At 42.8% G+C, this 22,865-nt stretch overlaps 1 protein-coding gene across 1 annotated transcript in view; it reads left to right on the plus strand.

Annotated features, from left to right (window-relative positions):
- The window catches only part of si:ch73-383l1.1 (receptor tyrosine-protein kinase erbB-4), a 178,018-nt gene that overhangs the window by 141,678 nt on the left and 13,475 nt on the right, over positions 1-22,865 (plus strand). Inside the window, exons 18-20 of the mRNA XM_051104636.1 lie at positions 1,238-1,360; positions 1,475-1,573; positions 2,149-2,334. Of these exons, the coding sequence (XP_050960593.1) occupies positions 1,238-1,360; positions 1,475-1,573; positions 2,149-2,334 (408 nt within the window). The remainder of the gene's footprint in view (positions 1-1,237; positions 1,361-1,474; positions 1,574-2,148; positions 2,335-22,865) is intronic.

Consider the following 22,865-nt stretch of genomic DNA (forward strand, 5'->3'; position numbering starts at 1 on the left):
TTGGCTCCTTTGAACATTCAGTGTAAGTCTATGGGATTTTTAAAATTTTGAATCTTCTTCTGGGAATTTAAATTTGAATTTTGTCAGTTGGAGTTCGAATAGGCTCATCTGAACATTCCGTCAAAGTCTATGGGATTTTTATGATTTTTAATCTTCGGTTTTATGAAAACCATAAGTCAGATCAGTTAGAAAAGATATAGCACACTAAATCAGAACTGTTTGAAGATGGGCTGAGTTTGGTGGTTGTAGAGCTCTAGGAGGAGTTAGAGTCAGAAAATGTAGTCTCGTTTAAAGAGCATTTCAGTAAGTTGACTTTCCAAGTCAAGTTAATAATGTGATTTTTTTTTTTTTAGGTGAGGTTTAAAGGTGAAAATGGGAAGATACTGGTGTCAATGAAAGTGAAATACCTTAACAAGTGAAGTTCTGTCACCTATCTAAATGGGTTGAAATCTAGGGAAATGTAGCAATCTGAACTCAGAAGTCCATCGCGTGCATGTGGGAATATTTGGATGCATTAGCTCACATAGATAATGAGGTTCAAGACTATAAAAAGCCTTGAAGGTTGAAAGAAGTATTTTGAACTGAATACATGATGAGATGGGCAACCACAGAGAAATAATATGAAGAGGACTTTGTAATTGTGAAAACTCTATTAGCTAAACTGTGGATGTTTTTTGAAGGAATTGTAATTTGGAAAAGATTTAGTCGCTAGGCAAATGAAAACCGACACTGTAACTGCAAATAAAGCAAAGACATTTTTTAGATTTTTCTGTGGTCTTTAGAAGTGAGAGAATGGTTAAACATTGGCGTTGTGGTTTTGAATGGTTTCAGTACAGATATCAGATTTGAGGTCCTAAAATCTCTGATGGAGGCATATGAACTTGGAACTTGGTTTGGAATTATAAGCAATTCCATTAACCTCTTAATAAGTCTAAAGATCAGCCGAGAAATGGTGAGTCAAGTTAAATAATGTCACTGAAAAGAATCTCTGTATAAACACAGGCTTAACTCAAGAAGTAAAGAAGGGGAGATCAAAGACTGAACAATGCAAACTGAAAACTCAGACTATAACTAAATTAATACATTCGTAGATGATGACAATAATGAAATCAAACCGAACATGAGTCCACTGTCATTTTAACCTGTAGCGGTGGATCAAAGTAAGTAGACATTGTAGTTATGTATGAATTTGTGATAATGTTGAGTGATTTTGGTGTTGATTATGTCTTTGGAGCAGCTGGTGGAGCCTTTAACGCCAAGCGGTACGGCACCAAACCAGGCACAGTTACGTATTCTAAAAGAGACAGAGCTCAAGAGGGTCAAAATCTTGGGAACAGGAGCCTTTGGTACTGTTTACAAGGTACTATATTCACATTTATGGTTTGTGTGTTTGTACGAGTTTTATGTGTTTCCTCAACAATATTGTTTATTAGTTTAACATGTAATTGACTTCCGCTGCCATCTTCTTTATAAGGGAATCTGGGTTCCAGAAGGGGAAACGGTGAAAATTCCAGTGGCCATAAAGATACTCAATGAAAGCACAGGACCAAAAGCCAATGTGGAGTTTATGGATGTGAGTAATTTACAATTAAACCTTGCTTTACTTTTCACCATTATTTAAAAAATGAGAATGCAAAGGAATGGATTTTTTGAGAATTTCCATTTCACAGTGCAAATCAAGTAACGCTAAAGGCATAGTTTACCCAAAAATAAAAATTCTGTCATTAATTACTCATCCTCATGTTGTTCCAAACCCGTAAGACCTTCGTTCATCTTTGAAACACAAATTAAGATACTTTTAATGAAATCCAGGAGGTTTCTGACCCTGCATAGACAGCAATGTAATTACCACTTTCGAGGGCCACAAAGGTAGTAAGGACATCATTAAAATAGTCCATGTGACCTCAGTGGTTCAACTGTAATGTTATGAAGCTACGAGAATACTTTCAGATTTCTCCTGCAGGCATATCGGGTCTCTCTTGTGGTTTTGGAGAAGTTTCAAATTGTGGTTTCAGTTTGGTTCCCATTATGTATTGTATTGTGAGATACTTGGCGATAAACTCTGGCTGCAACCCTAGTTTGCATTCTGTATGTCCAGGGTGTTGATGAAAACAGTACATTTACAGTGTTTCTGTTTTTATCTTCTAGGAGGCACTGATCATGGCCAGCATGGAGCATCCTCATCTAGTGCGTCTTTTAGGGGTCTGTTTGAGTCCCACTATTCAGCTGATAACTCAGCTCATGCCACACGGCTGCCTGCTGGACTATGTACATGAACACCAGGAGAACATCGGCTCCCAGCTGCTGCTCAACTGGTGCGTGCAGATCGCAAAGGTAGGATTTCCCATGAACAGCTGCATTTTTGCCTTTGCTGTTGAGCGTGTACTTCAATAAACATTGTTTTATATGTGTATTTTTGTGAGTTCATAGTAAATGCAGTTTTAAATGCAGTAAGTTTCCATACTGAACGCAAACATCTGCAGACTTCTGAACCACTAAACACTCAGTTGCTTTGGCTCAGTCGGGTACCATATCAAATAGAAGGACGCTCTTCGAAGTACTTCGAAGGAAGAAGCTCCGGTGTCTCATGCATCAAATGCGTGCAACTGCCCCCAACTGTGTTTAAAGAGAAAATCTTCTTTCTTCAGCAGCTCTGTGATTGAAACATTATGTAATGGACTGGCCTAAGTCGGAGATCAGGAAAAATCTTTTTGGTTTCCCAATAGGCTTTTGATTTTTGTACTCAGCATTGCATGAAATGTTCATTCCTCATTTTATTCTGCCTTTTGAGCTGTGGTGCTCAAAAAGTCAACGTTGACATTGATGGGGTCATTTCCCAATTTCCCTTTTTTTTTTTTTTTAGCAAGGATGCATTCAGTTGATCAAAAGTGACCGTACAGACATTTATAATGTTACAAAATATTTCTTTTTCAAATGAATGCTGGCATTTTGAACCTTTTTACATCAAAGAATCCAGAAAAAAAATCAAATAAGTGCAGCATTAGAGATGTCTTAAACAATTACAAAATATATATATATATATATATATATATATATATATTACTGACTCCAAACTTTTGAACTTATGAGACAAAGCATTGCTTGTTAAAACTTAATTTGTTTTAACTAGTGCCACCAAGCACATTAAAGCAACTATAACAGAAGGTTCAAACGCACACTGATGTTCCAGAAGGAAAAACCATGCATTAAGAGCCGGGGGAACATGTCTTCTGGGAAACATGAACATATCTTCTGTAGCCTCTGAAGGGCAGTACTAAATGAAAAATATAATATTTAGGCAAAATAAGAAAAATGTACACATCTCCATTCTGTTCCCCAGCTCTTAATGCATGTTTTTTTTTTTTTCTGCTGGAGCATCAGTGAGTGTTTGAACCTTCTGTAATAGTTGCATATGAGTCCCTCAGTTGTCCTCATTGTGAAAAGATATACAGTCATAAAGTCAATGTTGGAAAGGGTTCAAATACACAAAAATGCTGGAAACCTAAAGAATTTGTGGGACCTGAAGGATTTTTCTGAAGAACAGCAGGTAGTTTAACTGTTCAGGACAAACAAGGGACTCATGAACAACTATCACAAAACAGAAAAACAGTTATGGATCATTCAGCAAACAACACACAGTATTAAGATTTGTATTTGATTTAAGGATCTGTAGACTTTTGAATGGGGTCATTTTTATAAATTCAGTTATTTTTTCTTCTTGTGGAGTATATACATCTGTTATGTGAAATAGCCTATTCAGGGTCAGTACTAAATAAAGAATAACATACAAGTTTCATGATCTCTCTTATATATATATATATAAGAGAGATCATGAAACTTGTATGTTATTCTTTATTTAGTACTGACCCTGAATTGGCTATTTCACATAACAGATGTGTATATGTATATGTGGCATTATATTGCCCTCTGTGTTGTACAGATAAAATCCACTTGCCCTCATTCAAGAGCCACAATCACTGAGCAGCAGTTTCAGATTGTTTACCAGCGTGTCATCTCTCAGAGTAGCTAGCAAGTTTAAGGTAGAATCTGTGTTTGATTTCTCACCTGCTGTGGTCCTCAGGATATTAATCCCTCCAATCGTCCATTAGAAAACCCTGCTGTGTTCACCCAGCGACCTGTGATTCCTGCCCATTCCTTTTAGATCTTGCCGTTGTGTTCTTCTATCATACAGAACCTGCGTGTAGCGCAAGGGCATGGGCTCCTCCTCCTGCTGTGTTCTTGGAGAAACTAGAGACTTATTTTATTGTGAGTGAATTTCCAGACCTGTTGCTTTCTCACGTCTAGACCAGGTGAACATGACAGCTAAGGTGAAGAGAGAGTTAGATACCAGTAAGAGGGGAGACTGATTCTGGCACCTGCAACGTTGCATGATATTTGAGTTGGATAACAGAATTTTCAGAGTCTGGGTTTTTTATAGTGTCATCTTTTATAGGATTTCTTATTTGTTTTGCATCTTTTTTATGAAAATACAACATCTGAATTAGTCAAATCAGCCGACTAAAGACTGGAGTAATCGCTGCTGAAAATTCATTAATAGTATTTTAAAATATATTAAAGCAGATAACAGTTTTTTTTTTTTAAAAGGCATAACTTTTCACAATATTACATCATTAATAATGATAACATAATGCAGATTGGTGAGAGAGAAAAAAAAATAATTTTGACTTTATATCTTATAATGGTACTTTATGCTTTATCTCTCAGAATACTTTATTCTGGTTATCTCTTTTAAAATAGATCATTCTGAAAAGGAAACATATTTGAAATGATTATATCATTGTTTTTAAGTAAAAGAATACTTTTTTTTACCTTTGTGATTTGATAATACAGCGCCAGTGGTTTAAATGTAAACTATGTTAAAAGGAGATTGTTTTGCATGTATCTTGGCTTATTTAAAAATCATAACAATTATGAATTTTATTTAGCATTGCAGGGTGAATAAAAGAGTGTTATAATATTGTTTCTAACATCGTTTGTCTCTCTATGAATATAGTGTTTGGCTGTGGTAGAACAATTTGCATATTTCAAAGCTAACTTGGCATCACAAGTGATACCCTCTATCAGATGATGGGTGTCATTTGAATAAATCCCAGCATCTAGCACTTCTCTGCCAGGAAAAAAACAATGCCGAAATTAGAGATATATTGGAAAAGAGCAAGTTATCATCATTGCGTCCTTTTAGACTATTAACTAATCATATTTAATTCTTATATTTTGTCCAGCCCCATCACTGAAGATTTTTAGTTTATGTATTTTCCGTTGAGACACACTAAGAGGCGTTTTTTTTTTTTTCTCTCATGCAGTAATTTACATCCATGTAGGACTGATATTGAGTTTCCTCTTTCACAGCTTAAAGGAATAGTTCACCTAAAGGTGAAAATTTGCTGAAAATGAACTAACCGTCAGGTTTCCAAGATGTAAATGAGTTTATTTCCTCATCTGAACAGATTTGGAGATCATTTGCCTCCAATAGATCCTCTGCAGTGAATGGGTGCCGTCAGAATGAGAGTTCAAACAGTTGATACAAACATCACAATAATGCATAAGTAATCCACACCACTCCAGTCCATCAATAAACATATGGTGAAGTGAAAAGCTGTGTGTTTGTCATAAAAAAAAGTCTTCAAATCCAATGAAAAAACAAACTTGGATGGCCTGAGGGAGAGTAAATTTTAAGCAAATGTAAATTTCTGGGTTTTTAATGGAGAAGTCCACTTCCAGAGCAACAATTTACAAATAATTTACTCACCCCCTTGTCATCCAAGATGTTCATGTCTTTCTGTCTTCAGTCGTAAAGTAATGCTGGTTTTTAAGGACAGCATTTCAGGATTTTTGCCCCGATTTTGAAATTCCAAAATGTAGTTTAAATGCAGCTTTAAAGGGCTCTAAATGATCCCAGCCGAGGAAGAAGAGTCTTAACTAGCAAAACGATCAGTCATTTTTTTGAAAAATAAAAATGTGTATACTTTTTAAGCACAAAAGCTCGTCTAGCACAGGCTCTGGGATGCGCGTCCATGACACTACGAATTACGTCTAAGTTCATTGTCTGTGTACTCAGACTCAAAAAGGTAGAGTATGGCGAAAAACTCCATCTTATTTTCTCCTACAACTCCACAGTTGTCCAACATCATTGTACCTTTTTGTTTGTAAACAGCAACTTACTTGCACTTCCTTAGTCTTTGCACGTTCGCTTTGTATACACTTGGTCTGTAGTTCCGCCTACGTTCCGCGTGACCTTTCGACGTGATTCAATAGTACGTAGTGTTGTGGATGTGCATCCCAGAGCCTGTGCTACACAAGCTTTTGTGCTTAAAAAGTATACAATTTTCTGAAAAAAATTACAGATCGTTTAGCTAGATAAGACCCTTCTTCCTCAGCTGGGATCGTTTAGAGCCCTTTGAAGCTGCATTTAAACTACATTTTGAAAGTTCAAAATCAGGGCACCCATCAAGTCCATTATATGGAGAAAAATCCTGAAATGCTTTCCTCAAAAACCAAAAACCATAATTTCTTAACGACTGAAGACAGAAAGACATGAACATCTTGGATGACAAGGGGTTGAGTAAATTATTTGTAAATTGTTGTTCTGGAAGTGGACTTCCTCTTTAAAACATCCATTATTGCATATAATTTTTCTTAGTTGAGCAAATGCAACTCACTAGTGGTGCCACAGGTCTCCCAAAGCTCTTTTCTGCTTTTTCTATCCTCAGTTCAATTTGGATGTATTGTTTGTTAATGAGCCTTTCTGTTTGTATATTTATTTATTTATTTGAATACACCTTTTAATGCTTATGCTGTTAAAAGCCGGCATTCATCTTTTTCCATCACCTCTCAAACAATCTCTAATCCACGCTAAATAAGCACATTCATTCACTCTGGAAAATGCAGAAAGCCTCTGAAACCCTCCACTTACCACAAGGTATCCGTCACTAATAGATGTGTGGAGTTTGGATTTGGGGGATTGAAAGTCTGATTGGATCATTCATTTCAAGATGGTTGGCTATGAAAAGAGCTGAGGTGTCCTTATCACAGATTAGAGTGAACTGGGTTAATTCATGCTGCCTGCAGCTGATGGGACTCTGTGCTCATGAATGATTTAGTAATGTTTGCTTTTGAAGATGTGCGGAAGAGAAGAAATCTTGATCCAGTACTGAAATAATACTAATATTTTTATGTGGATATTTTTCCGTTCAGTCATCTGATTTCAGTCTCATAGGATTGCCTGGGCTTTAGCCAACTGTGCTTTAGCCAGCTATAAATAGAACATCTTTCTTGCTTTCTGTCGTTCATAACACATTGGCATTGAAATTTGTCCATGTTTCTCACAATGTGGTTTTAAGCAAGGCATGTCTTTTTTCAGTCTAAAATCGAAATCTCATTTTCATTCAATTTATGATAATACATTAAATGTACAATAAATTTGTCTTTCATGTTCTAGTTTAAAGGAAAATGCATAACAGAATTTGTCATTTGAAAAATCAGTACAGATGCAATGAATAGACGCATGTATCTGAATACATGCGTCTATTCATTATATCTGAATCATGCAGTGGTTTCCGCTTTAAATTATGTAAAATTTGTTTTACAGAGACTTTCTGCAATTGCAATTTTGGCCCCTTCTCAGCTTTTCATCACAGAAAAAACTTTGGAATATTTACCTTATTTTATGTTTTTGTAAGAAGTCTCATATGCTCACCAAGGCTCATTTTATGTGATCAAAAATTTGCAAAAAAAAAAAATAATAATAAATAAAATAAATAAAAATAAAATTGTTCTGGTTCTCATAATTCAGTCTGGTTCTCGTGAGATAATGAATAAATATTATGTTTTTAACTAAAAAAATGTAATGTATTAAATAAAAAATACAATTATTTTATAGTATACTTAGAAAATACAATGCTAATATTTACATTTTAATTTGTTGAACTTTTAATATGAATTTTCTCCATTTTTAGATCTTTCATGTAGACACTGTATAAAAATGAAGGTTATAAGGAGCTGACTTTATTTTGTGTAACTCTTTTAAAATAGATCATTCTAAAAAGGAAACAAATTTGAAATTTGAATATTACCAGAGGTTTAAAACCAGGTTAAAAGGAGATTGCTTTACATATATCATCACAGAAAATAAAAAAAATGAATAAACTGCCAGCCAAATCTTTGGAATATTTACCTTTTTCTGTTTTTGTGAGAAGTCACTTATGCTCACCAAGGCTAACTTTATTTGATCAACAATTTGGTTCTCATAATTCAGTCTGGTTCCAAGAGATAATTAACAAATATTATGTTTTTAACAAAAAAAATGTAGAAAATCTCCATTTTGAAATCCTTCATGTATGCACCAGTGTAGACATGGCATAAAAATGAAGGTTATAAGGAGTTGATTTTGTGTTGATGCTTGAAAAATGAATTGATCATGTTTGAACCAAACAGCATCAAGTTCAGTCTAGAGTTTTCATAAATAACAAATTATGTTTACGCATCTTCTTTGGCCTGCTAGCTGCAAACTTTCAACAGTTTGAGGCTTAGCAGAAGAAAAGACATCATTTTTTTCTTCGTGCTCCGTGACGCAGTTAGTCATCATTGTCTTTGTTCCAGCAGTGTGTGATGGACACCGCTCCTGTGTATTTATCACAAATTATACCATGTTGTCTGATGGACCTCCTGTGCTGCCCACGCACTACAGCTTTTCAGACAGTATGTAGTCCTGTTATCCTCCTCCTCCATAACACATCAAGGAAACTGACAACATTGTTGTGCGTGTAGATTTGCAATGCAGGGCTGAAGAGAGTTTGTGAGTATGAATCCCTCTTGCAATGCAATAGTTAAGGACTGAAGAGTTTAGTTTATGCATTAAAGGAATAGTTATCCAAAAATGAACATTTGCTCACCCTCAGACCATCCAAGATTTAGATGATGAGTGTTTTTTTTTTTTTCTCTCTCTCTTTTTTTTCTCACTGGAACAGATTTGGAGAAATTTAGCATTATGTCACTTACTCAGAAATGGATCCTGTGCAGTGAATGGGTGCCATCAGAGTGAGAGTCCAAAGAGCTAATTAAAGAATCACAATAATCCACAATTTATTTATTCATTTAGGTGTGGTTCATGTGTAATTTAAATTACAAAAATAATTTTAAAAAATCTGATTTTAATCAGTAAAACCTTTATGCAGTATAAAACATGGTAACATTTAAAACTTCACTCATTAATGAGAAGCTGCTGATCACATATTTAGGTTGGATACAATAGGTTTTAGCTGAAAATTATGAAGTTATGACTATTTTATAAAATAATGATTCTATGGGTGCAAACAGACCTGAAATGTGAAAACTGTATGCAGATTTTGAATGCATTATGTTTGAAATCAATATGTTATGCATATTTAAAAAAAAAACGATAGATATGTAAACAATGTTAAAAACTCAGTTTTCACCACAGGGGGTCTTTAGTATATGAAACCTTATTATAAAGCATTACCATTATTGTTATGTTACCAACAACCTTGCCTTCTGACCCACAACGCATCTTTCAGTGCATGTTTTTCCAATGTATTCTTTCATTCGAACACTCTTCTGCTCTCTTCTTTTCAGATGCAGCTTTCTCTCTCTGTTTTTAATTAAGCCCCGATGGTCATGCACGTCTAATATTCGTTATTTCCCATGCCAGGGGTTAGAAAGTGTTGTAATAGGGCACTGCGGGAGCCTCTTCTCTTTTGTTTAGAGAAACTTTAACCTCTAGTAGTGCAGATGTAAAAACAAGAGAACAGAGGTTAGGGACGCTACTCGAATGCGCCGGCCTGCTTACATGCACGTCACGCCAACGCTTGGACCTGCTCCTCACGCTAGCCTGCAAGAAGCCTGTAATACTAAACGCTGGTAGCTTTTGACGGGGTTTGCTCTTGCTTTAATCTGACTTCAGTCAAACTGAACACACAAAGGGCTGCTTCTCACTGCCTAGCCCATCTCTTTGGTGGAATAGAGAGCTTCTGTATGGAAAGAAACATTAGAGGCCGGCAGCAGTAAAGCTCATCGTTTGAATGCTAATTCCACTAGATCCAGCTTTCTTGATCCCAGAATGAAGAATCAAATTGGATGATTCAAGATTGCAGTGTTGGATGCTTGTGTTTGGAGACCGTTCATGAGAACGGCCATGTTCTGTAGTGTTTCTGCTGACGAAAGCATTTAATTAAAGATCTCCCTCACATTGCTTTCTTACTTATATATATATAAAAATATGATTTAAGGATGCTGTTTAAGAATGCTAATTCAACTTTAAAAAGGCCACTCACTGTAAAAAACAAACAAGCAAAAAAAAAAAAAAAAAAAAAACAATTTGTTGAGTCGACTTAAAATAATTTGTTACCCTGCTGCCTTAACATTTTAAGTTCAGTCAACTCAAATAAGTTTAGTCAACTTGAAATGTTAAGTTGTACTAAGTGACAACTTACTGTAGATATTTGAGTTGACTAAACTAAAAAATTGGTTTGTTAAACTTGAAAAGCTGTGTTTGTTACCCGGCTGCCTTAAAATAATAAGTTGAATCAACTCAAAAGTCTAAGTTGTCACTTAGTAAAACTTAACATTTCAAGTTGACTAAACTTTTTTTGAGTTGACTTAAAATTTTAGGCAGCCAGGTAACAAATTACTTTAAGTTGACTAAAAAAATTGTTTTTTACAGTGTAAATCCTTTATGAGAAAAATGAAATATATGTTTCTTGTATGTTCTGTATCTTTAATAAATAAGCAAAAATAGGTAATTTACAAGGGAGTATATTATTTTGGGACATTAACTTGCTAATGGTTCCTTTAGTTTTGAGTTAACTTGTAAATGGCATGTTAAATTTCTGCGTTTGCATTAAGTGTGAGATTTATTTATCAAATAATGACAATTTTTGAAAAAATTACCATGAATTAAAAAATTAATTTTCATTCAATTTGCGTATGACTTGTATTATTGATATTCGTCAGTACTTCAAGGTTTACAACCTTTCTGTCACGTTGTTGCTGCAGGATGGAAGACAGGATACAACGTACGGAACAAATCTAATTTTAATTACTTTCACGAGGAACAGACAGGAACACAGAGCGATATCCACACACGTAGAAACACACTAATCAACAATATGCAACAATAAAGACCGACCGGGAACTCAACACAAGGAGGAACTTAAATACACAAACTAATCAGAACATACACAGGTGAGGACAATGAAACACTCAGGAAGAAACAAGGAGGGCGTGACTAGGGTGACGAGAGGGCTGAGTCCAGGGAGCACATGGTGAAATCACAACATAAACACACGATGACAATAAGGATACATGACATTACCCCCCCCCTCCCGGTAGGTGCGTCCCGCACCGTAACAATACAACTAGGGAGGGAGGGTGGGCGCCCTGGAGGCTGATACGGGACAGGAACATTGTAGCCAGGGAAAGCCTCCAGGGCAGATCAGGGAGCCATGGCGGATCAGGGAGTTCAGGAGGCCATGGCCGGACAGACAGTTCAGGTGGCCATGGCGGGTCTGGGGGCTCAGGCGGCCATGGCCGGGTAAACAGTTCAGGTGGCCATGTTGGATCTGGGGGCTCAGGAGGCCATGGCCGGGTAAACAGTTCAGGTGGCCATGGCGGGTCTGGGGGCTCAGGAGGCCATGGCCGGGTAAACAGTTCAGGTGGCCATGGCGGGTAGCCCCCCCCCAAAATTTTCTTGGGGGAATTTACAGTACTGCCAGCCGTAGGGAGCGCTGGATGAGGTGCTGGCTCAGGAGGTCGCGCTGAAGGAGGAGCCGGCTCAGGAGGGCGCGCTGAAGGAGGAGCCGGCTCAGGAGGGCTAGCTGAGCAGAGCTCCGGCTCTGGAGGGCGAGCTGGGCAGAGCTCCGGCTCTGGAGGGCGAGCTGGGCAGAGCTCCGGCTCTGGAGGGCGAGCTGGGCAGAGCTCCGGCTCTGGAGGGCGAGCTGGGCAGAGCTCCGGCTCTGGAGGGCGAGCTGGGCAGAGCTCCGGCTCTGGAGGCCGAGCTGGGCAGAGCTCCGGCTCTGGAGGGCGAGCTGGGCAGAGCTCCGGCTCTGGAGGGCGAGCTGGGCAGAGCTCCGGCTCTGGAGGGCGAGCTGGGCAGAGCTCCGGCTCTGGAGGGCGAGCTGGGCAGAGCTCCGGCTCTGGAGGGCGAGCTGGGCAGAGCTCCGGCTCTGGGGCGAGCTGGGCAGAGCTCCGGCTCTGGAGGGCGAGCTGGGCAGAGCTCCGGCTCTGGAGGGCGAGCTGGGCGAGCTGGACTTTGTCTTGGCTTATGAGAAGCACCAGGAACTTGACTTGACTCAGGAGATGTAGCCGTGACGTGACTTGACTCAGCCGTGACGTGACTTGACTCAGCCGTGACGTGACTTGACTCAGCCGTGACGTGACTTGACTCAGCCGTGACGTGACTTGACTCAGGAACCACAGCCGTGACTTGACTCAGCCAGTGACTGCAACTTGACTTGACTCAGGAACCACAGCCGTGGCTTGACTTGACTCAGGAGCTGCAACCAGCGGACTTGACTGGGGGAACACAGCTACAACTGGACTTGACTCAGGAAGGCTGGGCGGAACCAGCGGAGGGTTAAGAAGGCTGGGCGGAACCAGCGGAGGCTCAGGAAGGCTGGACGGAACCAGCGGAGGCTCAGGAAGGCTGGACGGAACCAGCGGAGGCTCAGGAAGGCTGGACGGAACCAGCGGAGGCTCAGGAAGGCTGGACGGAACCAGCGGCGGCTCAGGAAGGCTGGACGGAACCAGCGGAGGCTCAGGAAGGCTGGACGGAACCAGCGGAGGCTCAGGAAGGCTGGACGGAACCAGCGGAGGCTCAGGAAGGCTGGACGGAACCAGCGGAGGCTCAGGAAGGCTGGACGGAACCAGCGGAGGCTCAGGAGAATTAAGGGAGATAATAGGAGCAGTGAACTCCAGTGGGATTGCCCTGTCCATAATGTTCATTTCAGCAATCATGACTGGGGACTCAGGCCTGGGGGCCATCTTGGCTTGGGGCTCAGGAACGGAGGCCATCTTGGCCGGGGGCTCAGGAACGGAGGCCATCTTACATGCAGATTCTGGCGTGGCGGCCATCTTGCGAGCAGGCTCTGGCGTGGCGGCCATCTTGCGAGCAGGCTCTGGCATGGCGGCTGCCATCTTGCGTGCAAACTCTGGCGTGGTGGCCATATTGCGAGCAGACTCTGGCGTGGCGGCCATCTTGCGAGCAGGCGCTGGCGTGGCGGCCATCTTGCGAGCAGACGCTGGCGTGGCGGCCATCTTGCGAGCAGACGCTGGCGTGGCGGCCATCTTGCGAGCAGACGCTGGCGTGGCGGCCCGAGGGACAGGGCTCTGGGCGGTGGCCGGCGGATTAGAGCGCGGGGATGAGGCCGGCCGCATCGGGCTGAGGACAGCGGCGGAACTTCGGAGGAGGATAGGAGATTTGGGACTGGGCAGGCGTCTTGAGTCGTTGGTACGGTATGTGGGGGCTCTTGGCTCAGGATGAGCTGGCTCGATATACTGTGTCTCAGAGGGGACTGAATGACGAGACCCACCAATATTCTTTACTTCCTCTATTTCAAAATCTGAGCCATTTAAATAAAGAATAAGATTGAGAAGTTCACTTAAGGAGTAATTACAGGAGGGAGAATCACAACGAATAGTCTCGTAGCTCAGCCCCATCAGAAACACAGCGCCGAGAGAGGCATCGGGCCAACCCACCTGATCGGATAGCTCAATGAAATCCTCCACATACCGCTCCAACTCCCGGTCGCCCTGCCGCAGTCTCCACAGTCTTTCCTCAGCCCGATCCATAGTGTGGTCGGTCTTTCTGTCACGTTGTTGCTGCAGGATGGAAGACAGGATACAACGTACGGAACAAATCTAATTTTAATTACTTTCACGAGGAACAGACAGGAACACAGAGCGATATCCACACACGTAGAAACACACTAATCAACAATATGCAACAATAAAGACCGACCGGGAACTCAACACAAGGAGGAACTTAAATACACAAACTAATCAGAACATACACAGGTGAGGACAATGAAACACTCAGGAAGAAACAAGGAGGGCGTGACTAGGGTGACGAGAGGGCTGAGTCCAGGGAGCACATGGTGAAATCACAACATAAACACACGATGACAATAAGGATACATGACACTTTCACCGTTTGTATTTTATTTTATTTTTTTGTTTTTGTTTTTGATGTTGCTGCAAAAATGTAATAAAAATAGTAAAAACAATAATATTAAATATTATTAATAATATTACATATTATTATACATATTATACATATTATTACAATTTAAAATAAATGTTTTAATTTTAAATATATTTTAAAATGTAAATTATTCATGTAATGCAAAGCTGAGTTTTCAGCATTATTGCTCCAGTCTTCAGTGTCACATGTTCCTTCAGAAAGCATTTTAATATGTTGATTTGCTGCTTAAGAAACATTTCTTATTATCACCAATGCTGAAAACATTTGTGCTGCTTAATATTTTTGTATATATAATTTCTTGAAAATCCTTTGTGCTTTTCTGAAATCTTTTGTGACGTTCTTTAAAACAGTCACTTTTGATCAATTTAATGCATCCTTTATAAATAAACGCATTGATTTCTTTAATAAAAAATCTTTAGAACCGTAGTGTACATTAAAGCACCAAACAAAACATCAAACTGTGTTAGAATAAGTTTAGTCTCATCTTGATATAAGACACTCATTGAAGATGCTACCGAGGCATATATTGTGTAGATAAAAAATCAGCTCATTAGGCTTTGGAACAGATGTTATGTTCTACATGGACAGCTAAGATATTCTGTGTTATATGTTGTGTTTCTTCTTATGTGTGCACTCTGCGTGACTGCATTTGATAGAGGGAGAAAGTATATGCGAGTGTGTAGAAAGTGTGCAGTGGCAGCTCTCAAAGCAGTGTCTGTAGTGCCGTTGTGTGATGGATGGTCAGTGTCTCTCCCCATATCACAGAGAAAATGCATTTTAACACCATGTTTCTGACTTGCTCTTGTCTGACTCATGCATGTTCACATAAATTCTCAGACAGCTGTATAAGTAGCTCTGAACAGCGATAACTGTTGCCTCTGGAAGAAAACGTCAGCAAATGACATCTCGCAGAGAGTCGTGAATTAGTCAAGGGGTTTGTCTGGGTTTGGCTGGTTGGGAGATGCTTGAAATGCACCATTATGAGGACAAAGTGCATCGTTTTTCATTCAGAAAAAGAAATGTTCTCGTAGATGTTGTGCTTGTGATAATTTTTTGGAGGGCTCTTAAAAGAATGAAATGCAGTCAACATCATAAGCATGTCAGAATGTCAATTGCTACTGCATTATGCACTGAATAAGTATATCCATATTATAATTGCTTATAATCGTCCCAGGTTACGTATGTAACCATGGTTCCCCGAGGGAACGAGACGCTGCGTCCGAAAACGCTAGGGGAACGCCTCCAGCGTGACCACGCTCTGAAACACGTGTGCAAACAGTCCAATGGAGAAGCGAGACGTCACAGGCGGGGTGACGTAGAGACCAGAGAGCTTAAAGCACGTGCGGTGCATGCAGCCGGCAGCTTCTAAATAGAGAAGCAAGCACTGCAGGGATGCCGGAAGTATGGCTCGAGACGCAGCGTCTCGTTCCCTCTGGGAACCATGGTTACATACGTAACCTGGGACGTTCCCCTTCGGGAACTCGAGCTGCGTCCGAAAACGCTAGGGGAACGATATGCCCACGCTGCCAGACTTTCAAATCCCTGCCTAGTGTGTATCACTGAGCACAGCTAGGACGAGAGAAAAAAGGAGCCCAGAGTGGCATAAATAAGACCGAGAATCTCATGAAAGTGAGAGGCATGGAACAACCCGCAGCGTTGAAATGTCAGAGAGGGAAATCCTGACGAGAAGGCCATACTTCGAGAGGAGTGAGCCTTGACCCCCAAATAGAGGGGGGGGAACAGAGGACTCAAAGTTATGGAATAGCAACCAAATCACCACACAGCAAAGCTACACCTGGTCAGAGGCCTTAGCCTCAGCGCACCGTGGAGGAAACCTGTAACCAGGGGGTTCCTACCCACTGAGGGGCCACCCAGAAGGGTGTGGTAGGCCGCAATAGCCGCCACGTATACCTTCAGGGTGGAGTGGGCTAACCCTGCAGAGAACCGATCCTGCAGAAACTCCAGCACTGTACCAACTGGGCAGTTAACTGGGTCTTGCTGGTGGTCTCCACACCATGAAGTGAAAAGTTTCCACTTCAGGGTGTACAGTTTCCTCGTGGAGGGAGCTCTGGATTGGAGGATGGTCTCAACAACCTCGGTTGAGAGACCGGAGGCTACGAGGTGTGCCCCCTCAGAGGCCACACCCATAACTTCCACAACTCCGGGCGAGGGTGAAAGATGGTGCCTCCCGCTTGCGAGAGGAGATCCCTCCTGACGGGAATCTCCCAGGAAGAGCCGTCGAGGAGGGAATCAGGTCCGAGAACCATGCTCGGGCCGGCCAGTACGGGGCTACTAAAAGAAGATGGTCCCCATCCCGGCACACCCTCTCCAGAACTCCCGGGAGCAGAGCGATCAGGGGAAAGGCATACAGACGAAGCCTCTGCCACGTCTGTACCATGGCATCCAGCCCCAGTGGAGCTGGATGAGTCAGAGAGAACCAGTGGGGACATTGCGCATTCTCCTGAGTCGCGAAGAGGTCCACCTGAGCCTGGCCAAAAACTCTCCAAATCTGCTTCACCACCTTGGGGTGAAGCATCCATTCCCCGGGCCTCAGCCCCTGCCTCGACAGGATGTCTGCTCCCATATTGAGATGCCCAGGAACATGAACCGCTCTCAGCGAGAGGAGTTTGTCCTGGGACCACACAAGGATCTGGTGCGCCAGCTTGTATAAGGGGCGCGAACACAGACCTCCTTGGTGGTTGAAGTAATAGACCACCGCTGTGTTGTCGGTGCGAACCAACACATGGTGGCCTATTAGGTCCGGGAGAAAGTGTTTCAACGCTCGAAACACGGCCAGCATCTCCAGGCAGTTGATGTGCCAAGTGAGATGGCGACTGCTCCACAGACCACGGGCGGGGTGGCCACTCATGACTGCACCCCAACCGGTGAGAGACGCATCCGTCGCTAGCGTTATGCGGCGACAAGGAGCTCCTAACACCGGGCCCTGAGACAGGAACCAAGGCTTCTTCCACATGTCTAAGGCACGTAGGCATTGCCACGTGACCTTGATCATGCGGAATGGGTTTCCCCTCGGGGAGAACCCCTTGGTCCTGAGCCACCACTGTAGGGGTCTCATGTACAGCAGGCCAAAAGGTATCACGTTGGACGCAGCTGCCATCAGACCCAGCAGTCGCTGGAACTGCTTTACAGTGAGTGACCGGCCTTCTGTCACTCTCATGACTGCAGTGAGGATTGACTCGATCCGAGCAGGTGACAAACGTGCCTGCATTGTGGTTGAATCCCACACCTTGCCTAGATAAGTGGTTCTCTGTAATGGAGACAGCACACTCTTCTTGGCGTTCAGTCTCAACCCCAGCTCTTTCAAATGAGCGAGAACAACATCTCGATGTTGAACCGCCATGTGCTCTGATTGAGCCAGAATCAACCAATCGTCGATGTAATTGAGTGTGCGGATGCCCCAGAGTCACAGCGGAGCCAGAGCAGCATCCACACACTTCGTGAAAGTGCAGAGGGAGAGTGCTAGGCCGAACGGAAGAACCCGATATTGGTATGCTTCGCCCTGAAAGCAAACCTCAGGAACTTCCTGTGTTGAGGAAGGATGGAGACATGGAAGTAAGCGTCTTTTAGATCTATCGTCACAAACCAGTCCCTCGGACCTGATTTGTGACACCACTTGATTGATAGTCAGCATTTTGAACTTCAACCTCATAACTGAACGATTCAGTAGTCTCAGATCTAAAATGGGACGCAGGCCCCCATCCTTCTTCGGAACAATGAAGTACCGGCTGTAGAACCCGGACTCCCCGTCTTGAGGAGGGACCACCTCGATGGCCTCCTTCCTCAACAGAGTTTCTACTTCCTGTTCCATTACCAGACCCTGCTCGGGGCTCACCACAGTGGGAAAGACCCCGTTGAAAGGCGGCGGTGCGCCGAATTGGATGCGATAACCTCGCTCTACAGTGCGCAGGACCCATGCAGACACATTTGGCAGTAGTTTCCACGCTGCCAAATAATCTACTAAGGGAACCAGTCTCTCGAGACTGGCCTCTGGTGTTGTTTGAGCTGCTAGTTCGGTGTCCTGTAACGGATGACCGGCAGGAGACAGCTGAACTAGCTGCTGTAGAGACCCCCGCAGGGGTGGCGAGCTCCCCAGCTCCGCTACGTTTCCGGGCGGAAGACTGAGGTGTGGGCTCGCAGGAGACCGCTGCGCCCTGAAGCCTGGCAGGGTTGGCAGGCTAATCTCCCGAGGGCACAGAGGAGAGACGGGCACCGAAGAATGCGGTGGACCACGCCCTTCCCCAGTAGGGCCTGCCCTCAGAGGTCCTGGACCATAGGAGTCAGGACCATAGTCTCATAGGTCTGGGTGAAGCGTTTCAGTACCTGAAACGCGGCCAGCATCTCCAGGCAACTGAAGTGCCAAACTGGATGGTGACCGCTCCACAGACCATGGGCGGGGTGGCCACTCATGACCACTCCCCAACCGGTGAGGGACGCATCCGTCGCTAGCATACGCGGCAACAAGGAGCTCCCAGCACCGGGCCCTGAGACAAGAACCAAGGTCTCCTCCACATGTCCAAGGCACGTAGGCATCGCCGCGTGACCTTGATCATGCAAAGCAGGTTTCCCCTCAGGGAGAACCCCCTTGGTCTTGAGACACCACTGCAGGGGTCTCATGAACAGCAGGCCAAAAGGTATCACGTTGGACACAGCTGCCATCAGACCCAGCAGTTATGAAACTGCTTCACAGTGAGTGCCTATTTTCACTCTCTTGACTGCCGCGAGGATGACTTGATCCGAGCAGGAAATATACATGCCTGCATCGTGGTCGATCCCACACCACGCCTAGATAAGTGGTTCTCTGTAATGGAGAAAGCACACTTTTCTCTGCGTTCAGTCACAACCCCAGTTCTTTCATATGGGTGAGGACGACATCTCGATGCCGAACCGCCCATACCGACAAAAAAATGTCAATAAGGATCAGTATGCAGATGCCCTGGGAGCCACTTTTTTTTTTTTTTTTTTTTAGCTAAGCCACAGCAGCATCCACACACTTAGCGAAAGTACAGGGTGAGAGTGCAATAAATTTAATTCCTCAGAATTAAATGACAATGGGAGAAGAGCTAAACATTCAAAATGCACGTCGTTTGTTTTTTTTGTTTTTTTGTTTTTTTGAATGAACACATTTATGAATGAATACAGCCCGCCCCCTCAAGGGCAGACTGTACATGCTCAGCTCCAGAACAAACCACACATAAATCGCTTGAATCCCCGTTCCTGAATTTATTTATTTTTTAGAAGCGAGGGCAGGTAGAAACGAGCGATCTAATATGCAGTCAGCTCATATGCGGACAGCATCAATCTCCTCGGAGAAAGCCGCAGCAGCGCGAGCTCTCACTCAGAGGGGGAAGAACCGCAGCGCGGGCTTCCGAGCCCCGAGAGAGAGCGCTAGATCTAAGTAGAAAGGCAGAGAGATGGCGGACCCGTCTCTAACCCGTTCACAGATCTATGCTGCGATCCCTACGGCCGCAGTCGCCGCTCTGCCTCGGCAAAATCGGGACCCGAGCCGCGGGGAAGCTCACGAAGACTCCCTCCTCGAAGAGAGTCCTCCGAGAGCGAGCGTGCGCAGCGAGAGCGCGGGCCGTCAACTCCCTCGAGAGCTGACGCAGCCCGCTTCGCCGCGAGCTCTCATTCAAAGGGGGAAGAACCGCAGCGCGGGCTTCCGAACCCAGAAAGAGAGCGCTAGATCTAGGGAGAAAGGCAGAGATAGGGCGGACCCGTCTCTAACCCGTCCGTAGATCTATGTGCGATCCCCACGGCCGCAGTCGCCGCTCTGCCTCGGCAAAGCGGGACCCGAGCCGCGGGGAAGTTCACGAGGGCTCCCTCCTCGAAGAGAGCCCTCCGGGAACGAAGCGTGCGCAGCGAGAGTGCGGGCAGTCAGCCCCCTCGGGAGCTGACACAGCCTGCTTCGCCGCGGGCTCTCACTCAAAGGGGGAAGAACCGCAGCGTGGGCCTCCGACCCAGAGAGAGAGAGCGATAGATCTAGGGAGAAAGGCAGAGATAGAGCGGACCCGTCTCTAACCCGTCCGTAGATCTAAATGCGATCCCCACGATCACAGCCGCCGCCCTGCCTCGGCAGAAGCGGGAGCTGAGCGCGGGGAACGCAAACGCGGGCAGTCAGCTCCCTCGAGAACTGACTCCCATGCTTCGCTCCCAGACAGACAACAAATAGATTGTGTGTATCGCCACCCGAAATAGCGCAGGCAGAGGAACACACAGTCTAAATGCCGCTGCTTATATTCGTAAGAATGCTTTGTAGGACATAGTGACACTCTCAAATAAAAGCTGTGCCAACTAGCACAAAAAACAGAGTGACACACACACACACAGAGCGCTCGCTGAAAGACAGAAGCTGCCGGCTGCATGCACCGCACGTGCTTTAAGCTCTCTGGTCTCTACGTCACCCCGCCTGTGACGTCTCGCTTCTCCATTGGACTGTTTGCACACGTGTTTCAGAGCGTGGTCACGCTGGAGGCGTTCCCCTATCAAAATGTCTTTGTGTGTATGAGTGTGTGTGTGTGTGTGTGTGTGTGAATAAAAAATGGAAAAATGGAATTGTGACTTTTTATCTCACAATTCTGACTTTTTTTTCTCAGAACTGCATGATACAAGCTTGTTAATCTGAATTGCGAATTTGTATCACGTAACTCTGAGGAAAAAGTTAGAATTACCTGTTTATACCTGACAATTTTGACTTTATAATTTGTATTTGTGAGTTTATATCATGCAATTCTGAGGAAAAAGTTAGAATTACCTGTTTATACCTCACAATTCTGACTTTATAATTCGTATTTGTGAGTTTATACAGTATCATGCAATTTTGAAAAAAAAAAAAAGTCAGAATTTCGAGTTTATATCCTACAGTTCTGATTTTATATCTCACAATTCTGACTTTATAAATGACAATTGCAAATTTATTTCATGCAATTCTGAGGAAAAAACCCTGAAATGAGATGAAACCCTGAAAAATTGCATCATTTTACAGCGAAATGGCACTGCGATTAAAAATAGCAGTCTAAATGGGTTTCAATGGGGACATTTTTGTCCAAAAGGTGCTGAGAGGAACTATTTTTTGTACCTACTGCATAAAAATTTTAAGCTTGGGAGCACAAAGTTAGGCCCATGGCAGATTATTGTTGAAGTTTTTTTGTTGAAAAAAGCTTAAAAATTGAAACCAAAAAAAGTTATAGAGGTTTAAGTTTATGAAAATGCTTTGTGAACAATATTTTATATAAAATATATATTTTATGAAATACGTTGAACTCTAAATCTGCTAGAAAATAAAGCCATAAATCTAAACAAGTTGTGTTCCAAATTTGAGGTTGATATCTCAAAAAATGAGCTTTCAGGAAGATTTTGTTTGGACGCAGTACCAAATTTCTCCCATAATATGCCAGCAAAACTCCGCTGGTGCACACAGCGTTTTTCTATTTCAAATATTACAAGAACACACACACATTTTTTATTTTTATAATACACGTACAAACCACACTCTGACATCCATACCAACACACCCACACAATTATAGCTGCATTATATATCCAACTGACTTGACTATAATTTGCAGAAGCAGAAAACAGGAATAAAGCGAGTATTTGCTTTATTGGCCAAACCTTAAAAAATGGCATCATCTGGTAAAAAATGGTAAAAAAAATTACATTTTGAAGCCTTGCCAATAGAATAAAAGTCTATTAACAAAAATAGCATAATTTTACAGTTGAATGGCACTGTGATTAAAAATAGCAGATTTAATGGGTTTCAAAGAGGACATTTTTGTCCAAAAGGTGCTGAGTGTTACACTTGTTTGTACCTAGCGCAAAATAGATTTATTAAAAAATGAAGGTGAAATAGTAAAATTCCAATAAAAATACACACCTGTGCAAAAATGTATGCAGCTGGAAATAGCAATAACACGCATTGTTACATTGATGCATATAAATGGAAATAAATAAAAATCATTCTTCCTTGTGTTCTTTTAATTTAGTCTTTTTGTGTTTCTTGCAGCCCAACATTTCTCATTTTATTCATTGATTGACATGTTGGCAGGATATCCATTTTGCCATTGTGTAATTGTGCTGAAAATTGGCAATTACACAGCAGAACTCAAACAAACATTTTTTAATGACTGTTTGTACAGTGTGCTTCCGGTGGCCAATATTCCTGCAGTTTCACTTCAGCTTCATCCTCAATGCTCAGTTCTTGTGTTCTTGTCCTTCATGGCGCTGTCATGCAGCCACAGTCATTTCCATCATGGCTTCGTTCAGCACTTCCCAGAAAAAGCCCACAGGTAGATTTCCCTGAACCTCGCTATCAGTGATTTTCTTCAAGCATATGCTGAGATTCTGCAGCCCCTCCAGCACAGCTCCCCTCTCCTCCCAAAGGCCAGGAAGTTGCATTTTAATTGAAGATTAACATAAAGCCATAAATCATAGGCAAACTTCTGTAGAGGCACTAAGATCAGTATTAATGCACAGTGACCCAAAGCAGAAATGGAAGTGAACATGAGTAAAGAGAAATAAGGAGATGCTATTAAATTTTGATTAGATGTCCCACTAATTTACAGTCTATCTTTAGGAAGGGAATCTAATTTGACAGGCCCATATTTGAATCC

Source organism: Labeo rohita, unplaced genomic scaffold, assembly GCF_022985175.1.
Source record: "Labeo rohita strain BAU-BD-2019 unplaced genomic scaffold, IGBB_LRoh.1.0 scaffold_76, whole genome shotgun sequence".
Taxonomy (NCBI): Eukaryota; Metazoa; Chordata; class Actinopteri; order Cypriniformes; family Cyprinidae; genus Labeo; species Labeo rohita.